General features: G+C 33.2%; 1 protein-coding gene across 1 annotated transcript; it reads right to left on the bottom strand.

Annotated features, from left to right (window-relative positions):
- Positions 1–1833: 1833 nt before the first annotated feature.
- LOC134693273 (aggrecan core protein-like) lies at positions 1834–6901 on the bottom strand. Its single transcript, XM_063554018.1, has 4 exons — positions 6744–6901; positions 5344–5610; positions 3892–4083; positions 1834–2706 (listed from the first exon to the last, which is right to left on the bottom strand). Exons 1-4 carry the CDS (start codon positions 6802–6804, stop codon positions 2198–2200), a joined length of 1029 nt encoding a protein of 342 aa, XP_063410088.1. The 5' UTR covers positions 6805–6901; the 3' UTR covers positions 1834–2197.
- Between the last annotated feature and the right edge of the window lie 1653 nt (positions 6902–8554).

Genomic DNA, 8554 nt, shown 5'->3' with positions numbered 1-8554 from the left:
CATTAATGCATAATAAAGATATAAGAAAGTGTGAGTGCCAATTATACAACTTCCCATCTAAGTCACAATTTGTAAAAGTATACCATTATGGGTCAAAGTACGGTCTTTCACACAAACTTTAGCTCACAATGAAAAGCAAGCTGTAAAGGGCCTAAAAATTACTAGACTAAGTGTAAAATCATTCAAACGGGAAAAACAACGGTCTAGTTATAGTCTATGTAAAAACGGAAAACGAGAAACACTTATGAACCACGTCAACAAACTACTGCACATTAGATTCCTGCATTGTTTGGAAGAGAGAATAAATACCATAAAGGCAACAGTGTTTACATCATATTTCATCACCTTGAAATTGACATTAAGGTAAATACAAAATAAATTTTTAATACGGTTTATCTAGACAGCTTTTGTAAGGTGAATACATAGTTGAATAAATCATTGTATGTTTCAGAAATGCCTAAAATGTTGACATCTTCTACAACCGGAACGAACGTTGAAACACCGGTGCCAACAACTATGGCTAAGACACAAACATCAACTGCGACTACGTTAGCTTAGATTGAAACACCAGCACCGACAGTTTTGCCAAACGTTGAAACACCAGCGCCGACAGTTTTGCCAAACGTTGAAACACCAGCGCCGACGGTTTTGCCAAATGTTAAAACACCGGCCCCTACTTTACTAAATGTCGAAACACCCGCGCCTTATAAAGATACATCAGCATTTACAACCAGGATTAATACGAATCCTCCTGGAGCTGGTATAGTAAATAAGGAAACAGTTATTATTGGCTGAGGAAAAGGATATGAGTTTAGTGATTTAAAATGCAATTACTGTTTGAATTATCTGTGCATAATATATATAATGTGAATCATAGTTACGCCTGTCCTATATGGGTATTTTATATTTTGTTATTATTTGTAAATAAAAGTTTGTTTTGTTTATCAATATTATTTGATTGCCTCACACATGTCTTTGTGCTCATCTTTTCTATTTGTGAGATCCACTCACAATTATATAACATCATTTGCCTAGATATAAGAAGATGTGGTATGAGTGCCAATGAAAAAACGCTCCCTACAAGTCACCAAGTCACACTTTGTAAAAGTAAATCATAATTGGTCAAAGTACGGTCTTTTGCACGGAGCCTTGGCTCACACCGAACATCACTTACCATGTACTACACTATGTCAGTTTAAGCATTTGTTGTTTGAATTGGAGGCATAGCTCTATGGCGTCGATTTATATGTATCTTTTTAATTACATTTGATCTATTGGTTGATCAATATGAATCAAAAAGTGTACGTAAGGTAATTATTCGTCCAATAACAAAAAGTAATATTAATACAAAAAGACGTGTGTACATGTATGTCGATCAACAAAGAGACACAGCTGTCTATAACACGTATAAGGAAAAATTCTAGCCATTTCAACATCAATTCTAGATGACAAACGCAAGATGTAGAACTTAAGGTTACAACAAACCATCAGATTTTATTGACGCAGCCATTTTTATATGAAGGTAACAAAGTATTCAGAATTAGGAGTATGGCTAATCCTGATTTGTCGATATGTGCGCCCGTTATTTTTCATCATGAGAGACTTCGTGCACTCTGCATTATACCAAAGACAAAATAACTATACAAAATTTAATCCTTGATTTATCATTTACAAAATAATAAACGAAAAATAAATCAGATATATAGCAAAAAATAACAACGAAAGGCTAAATATTTGTTCAAAAGTACTTCAAATGATACAAGAAACTTAATTTTTTGGGTTATGTGAAACAAACTTTAAACATTTCTGATATCAAAAAGTCAATGCCGTAAAAATACTTTGGAGACTTTATTTGGTAGATTTATAATTCTTTAATATGTTTAAATTCAAATGTCATTAGATATTTTCATATGCCATATATTTATATCCTCATAAATTATTAGATATGTAAATCGATTCATAACTTGTGGATAACAAAATGGGTTATAATGCATTCGACAATTATAACAATTATTTATTTTTTTAATATGTTGACTGCTACAGTTGTAAATGTATGACGAGGTCATTGTGTTAGCGCTATTCAATTTTGACACATAATCAACATACGTAATATAATCAATGGCTACGGCATTATCATTTCAATTGGTTTGTTCATAATAATTGATAGTTAAAGATAACTGGTAGATAAAAAGAGTTTTCATCGGCGCCTCCTGCGACCAATTATAGCCGTTGGTGGAGGAAGGGTAGCGGCAGGAGTTTCTTTGTTTGGTTGAGCTGTTGTCGGCGCTGGCGTTTCAATATTAGGTAAATGTGTTGTTGGTGCTGGGGTTTCCATATTAGCCATGGTAGTCGTTGGTGCTGGCGTTTCAGCTTTTGGCATTGTTGTAGGCGCTGGGGTTTCAACATTTGCCATGGTAGTTGTTGGTGCTGGCGTTTCAACATTTGCCATGGTAGTTGTTGGTGCTGGCGTTTCAACATTTGCCATGGTAGTTGTTGGTGCTGGCGTTTCAGCTTTTGGCATTGTTGTTGGTGCTGGCGTTTCAACATTAGCCATGGTTGTCGTTGGTGCTGGCGTTTCAGCTTTCGGCATTGTTGTTGGCGCTGGAGTTTCAACACTAGACCATGTAGTTGTTGGCACTGTTTTGAATGACGACATCGTCTTCATTGTTGATGATGACATGGTGGTTGTAGCCATTTTAATTTTTGCTACAAAACAAAAAACAATTCGGCTGTTAGATCTTATGTTTTAAACATTCAATTTGATGGTGATAATATGACATGGCAAAAAGGCTGTTTTTTTAGTATTTTTAGTCATTTGAATAATTGTTGATATGCGATTCTTAATCACAAAGTACTACTGCAGCACTATGTAGAATAAAAATACTATGGTTATGAAATATACAACTGAAAGCACTCGCTTTGATTGTAATCATTATCATACATAGTGTCGATGTATTCAATTCTATCTATATATAATGAAAATAATATCTTATGTGCTATAAGTATTAATATAAGTACATCTTGTGTATGCGGCATAAGTATTACACATCGTAAATGTTTACTGTAACAACTGTTACACATAAAAAAAAAATGCCACAACTGAAAATCTTACACATTAAGGTCCGAATTAAACTATTTTTTACCAAGTTATAAAACATACATGTTGGTTAAAATGGGGGAAGCAGATCAAAGCATAATTGGTTTTAGATCAATCTCTTTAATATCCGGATACTTCGTCCTCGGTCAATATAATTTGAACAGGTCCATATATATGTATAACAATTGACCTCGTCAAAAGTCCATAATTGATCAATATATATGTAATTCTCTATGTTGAAGGTTACATGTATACTATGCATGCCCTAGATAGACATACAGAGATTAGAATGTTCTGGGATTGCTCTGGTATACTCTGTTGTTTTTGATACCATTTTGGAGTTCTCTGGTCTTGACGTTATGGTATATACCTTCAATTTTTTTTTTGAAAAGCTGCTCCATTAGTTAACGCAGTTAAATAGAAAGGAGTGTAAATGCAGGGTCTGTTTTTTTGTTTTATCAGATTGAAAATACGTATATCTTACGGAATTCACAGGCATACGAATAGGTATACCCAAAAGCTCCAAATATTATAATTATATCTTACCGAATTCACAGGCATACGTATAGGTATACCCAAAAGCTCCAAATATTGTAATCATATCTTACGGAATTTACAGGCATACGAAAAGGTATACCCAAAAGCTCCAAATATTATAATTATATCTTACGGAATTCACAGGCATACGAATAGGTATACCCAAAAGCTCCAAATATTATAATTATATCTTACGGAATTCACAAGCATACGAATAGGTATACCCAAAAGCTCCAAATATTGTAATTATATCTTACGGAATTCACAGGCATACGAATAGGTATACCCAAAAGCTCCAAATATTGGCTGACATGGATAATCGTGCCAGTGACCTCCATCATCACGTCGTATCAGTGCGCAATCTTCATTGCCGCCATTTGCAAACAGAAATCCTGAGTTGTGATTATTTCCTTGTCCAGCTGCGAATCGGCTGTAAGAAATTTTGCTACCTATATAAAGAAAAAAAGATGATTTTTGCGAGATGACTAAATTGACAAATTTTGAAATGAAATTCAAAGATTAGAAAATTATGATTCAGTGAAAAGGTTTTTGCTGTTTTGTTTTGTGTGCAGATGCTAATTGAACACATGATGTTAGCGGTCTCATTATGATTTTATAATAAAGTTAAAGAAATACTATCTCCAAATTAAAAATGATTTGTAAAAATTTTGGATCTTGAACACAGACAAGTTTTGTTATTTTACAGGTTGTCGGTAATACGAGTTTGCATCGGTACGACTTTGCAGTGGTACGAGTTTGCATCGGTACGACTTTGCAGTGGTACGAGTTGACAATTATATATACATTGTACATGGTACTAGTTGACACGGACCAAGAGATCTTGACACTGACATTCCTCAGTTGTGTATACACCATTATCCTTTCATTTCCCTTTTATAGATAAGACCTGTGTTTAGTTTATATGTACCCAGTTTTCATAGATAATGTTTTAAGTTGTAGAAAATTGATCGGGAATGCGAAATGCATATATGAAAATATAAATGGAGTTTCAGAATATATAGAGAAATAAACTTACAACAAAAGGTCAACAAAATGAAGAAAAGATAAAAAAAAAAAATAGTCCTTAATAATGAAACAAAGGGAAAATAGGGTGAGTAAGTACAAAGAATAAGAGAATAACCATGGACAGCATACATAAAGAATTTAGAAAAATGGCATACATTTGTTTTTAAAACCCAACTGAAATGAAAGTTCTCCGACCCAGACCCTGAAATATTGTGAGAATAAAAGAACGATTTTGAATACAAAATTACTTTCAAGAACCAAATCGTTTGTAAGCTAGTCAGAATATGGATGTTCAGTCGAGAGTATAATAATTTCAAAATGACTATATTCAAGCAAAAATATGCTATACATGTAAATATGAATATAAGAAGATGTGGTATGATTGCCAAAGAGACAACTCCCCACAAGAGACTATATTATATGTCGCCGTACAGTGTATAGCAATGAGTTAAACCTTTACCGCACATTCAGCTATAAAAGACCTAGAACGAATCTTTATACTTACAAAATATATTATTATGCCGGAGTACTAGTATTCTTCCTATGAATTGATCTTATACCCGTACTGTAACTCAATATTTAGCCCTATATATCTGTTTGTGCTTATACAAGTTAAATTTTACTTTTACAGTAAATAGTCAAACGTTATACATGTATGTATCTATGATTGAAATTATACATACCATCAACCCAGCGCCAGTCCCCTTCTCTCTGTTGGTCAGTGGCACCTATCCATATATTATCAGTATCCCAGTGGTCAAGACGTAGATAATTCAGAAGAACAGCCTGCTTACTGGCATCCTTAACCATTACCAAATCTCCTCCAAGTCTTCTACAATTAGCTCGACCATCTGTCCAGGATTGCTTGTCTCGGACAAAAAGTATACAACTGTCGAGATATTCATGGACATACCTTAGAGACCGTATTCTGGACGGACAGTGTGAGAGATCTGGAAAATTGCATTATATTATAATAGCTACATGTAAAATATGTGAGCTGTTTCTGACAGAAACCTACCTTATGCAAATGAATAACAATGCATTTTTATTTACCCATTTTGATTATTTTTTTATGGATAAGACTTCATAATTATGACTTACTTGTGTCTAATTCATTTTTCAAATGAAATATGTTTAAACTGGTTCATTATTCAACCTTTTTCTGGTTCAAAAAAATTCTACGGTAACTGTTTGAAAATTTGGTTGTAACAAGAACCTAACAACAAAGACACATAGTATTTCAGTTCGTATTTAAATGTTCTAAAATCGATCAAAGTCTTATACAGCTTGTATACATGCATGTATAGGTGTACTTGCATAGGCCGATTTCTATCCGACGCTGCTCATATTATAATTATAACAGGCTGTAATGTATTAAAATCGCAAAGTTTCCGTCTTTCTTTTGTCTTTTCTATATACGAAAAGCCATTGGACCAAGATTCTCTCAAATTAATAACAAATTTAACCACAGTTGGTGCCTTGGATAATTATGATATTAAACAGAAAGACTAGACGTATTAAACAGTATTTTTAAATACGTAAAGGAAAAACCACGGACGAAATGCGTACATTTTTTTTACATGTAATAATTTTTGAAGCTTTAGAAGGTAAAATGTTTATTTCGTAAAAATGAACTTGTTAGGTTTGTCCATGATAAAAACAGTTTCAATCTTCTGGCGGGAATAATAATAATTTGCTGGCTGGAATTTGAAGTGCGTCGAATAATCATTTTTAATGTATTTTTAATGGGAAAAATAAAAAATAATCGGGGGGTTCACTGTGGCTTTCCATACTTTTACTCAGCAATTTGTATGAAGAATTTTCAATTATCATACTAGAGATGCATGTTTGGTTCGTTGTTGTAAAGCAGTTTCTTCGCGTTTTTTTTTTTTGTTTCCACGTATTGGCTTGAACAATACAAAAATATTGAGGGTGTTTTGCTTTCATCTTATTTATCGGTTTCAATATTGATATATAGTTTTCCTATTAAGGTTTTACTTATTATGCTTTTTTTTATTCCTGTTTTAGTTTATCATTCAATGTTTCTATTTTCCTATATATATATCAACAAAAATATACTTACCAGCACCGTAAACTGCCTGCTGTACGAAACCAAACAGAAAAGACACAAAAACTAGAATCATCTTGAATCAAATGAACTTAGAAAGACAAGGGTTAGAAAGACTAAGTGTTAGATACCTGTTGGTCCTTGTATTTAATCTATCTTACACTTCAGAATCTTCCTTTTATCCTCGAGTAAACAATCATATCTCAAAGTTAAAAGGATTGTGAACAACATTCGACTCTTGTGTATCAAACGAAAAATTTCAAGTCTTTCAACCTTTCAAGTTGTTGACTCTAAGTGATATAATTGTTTGCTCTGTCTTTAGGAGAAAGTTGAACTTAAAAGTTTTCAATTTGCATTACCTATATTTTGTATAACTCTTGTGTCAGTTGTTATTGCTTACTGCATGTGTTTCCAGGGTTTATGGCCACTAACGTATAGTATGATATGCATGCTAAATCTGAACTTTGGGTACAATGTACATGTATGTGTATTTGATTGATTGATTGGTGGTGTTTTAACACCACTTTCAAACGCCACTTTTAGGCTCTTTCGTGGCGGCCAGTTTAATTTTATATTGGTGGAGGAAGCCAGAGTTCCCGGATAAAACACCGACATTCGATAGGAAAACTGACAATCCTAGTCAATCATGATTGGATTCGAGTGCACCAGCACAAGCTGGGTTCGAACTCACAACCTCAGGCTTGACTGGCTACTAAGTCCAAAATCTAATTAAAATACGATAGATCTCTGATTTGTATTTGTCTCATATGCTACGATAAAATGCTGCATACGTTATAGTTTCTGCTATTTTGAAATGTATTAACCTTGTTAGAATACAATATAACATATTAACTGCAAAGCCATGTATAATGTATACTCAAATCAAAATGCATTAATTTGCTCACAACGATCATCAAAATTACTATATATAAGTCATAGAGATCAAGAGATCATATACAGACTAGTCAAAAAGTATTTCACTTGCTACAATCAATGAAGAAAATATATAATTAGAAAAGACGTCAGCCCATCACTTTGTGAAATTATGTCAAAACCGGCGAAGTTTGTAGGAGAAATGATATTAAACAATCTAAGTTTCAAAACTGTTATCATAAATGAATGACTAGACCATGCATGCATGCACATGAGATCGAGTTTATGTGACATATTTCAGACATCCATATAAACCTATAAAAATGTAATGTAAAACGAAATATATTTGCGCTTTCAACTAAAGCGCCATATGTCAGACTGCTGTGACTACTAATGAAAGATCTATAAACCTAATATCATTTGTATAGTCATTCTAGAATCCGAAACACTTAGCAGTTATTTATTAGTTATTCGATTTAAATATACTTATTCAGTTAAAAAAACTTGAATAGGGATAGTGCAAAAAACACAGTTCACTATTTTGAATAGTGAATAGTGAAAAGTGAATAGTGAACGTACAATGTACTTCAGCCCGGTTATTTATACAGGACTCAAAAAGTTATTGATCGATGAATATGAGGTCAAGGTCAACTATCATGTCTTTTGGAAAATTGGACTATTATTCAGTGGTTGTCGTTTGTTTATGTGTTACATATTTGTTTTTCGTTCATTTTTTTACATAAATAAGGCCGTTAGTTTTCTCGCTTGAGTTGTTTTACATTGTCTTATCGGGGCCTTTTATAGCTGACTATATGCAGTATGGGCTTTGCTCATTTTTGAAGGCCGTACGGTGACCTATAATGGTTAATGTTTGTGTTATTTTGGTCTTTTGTGGATAGTTGTCTCATTGGCAATCATACCACATCTTCTTTTTTATATAGACCGTTGGTTTT

Source organism: Mytilus trossulus, chromosome 12 (genome assembly GCF_036588685.1).
Source record: "Mytilus trossulus isolate FHL-02 chromosome 12, PNRI_Mtr1.1.1.hap1, whole genome shotgun sequence".
NCBI lineage: Eukaryota > Metazoa > Mollusca > Bivalvia > Mytilida > Mytilidae > Mytilus > Mytilus trossulus.
Note: the sequence above shows the minus strand (reverse complement) of the source record. Positions and strands in the feature narration are given on the sequence as shown.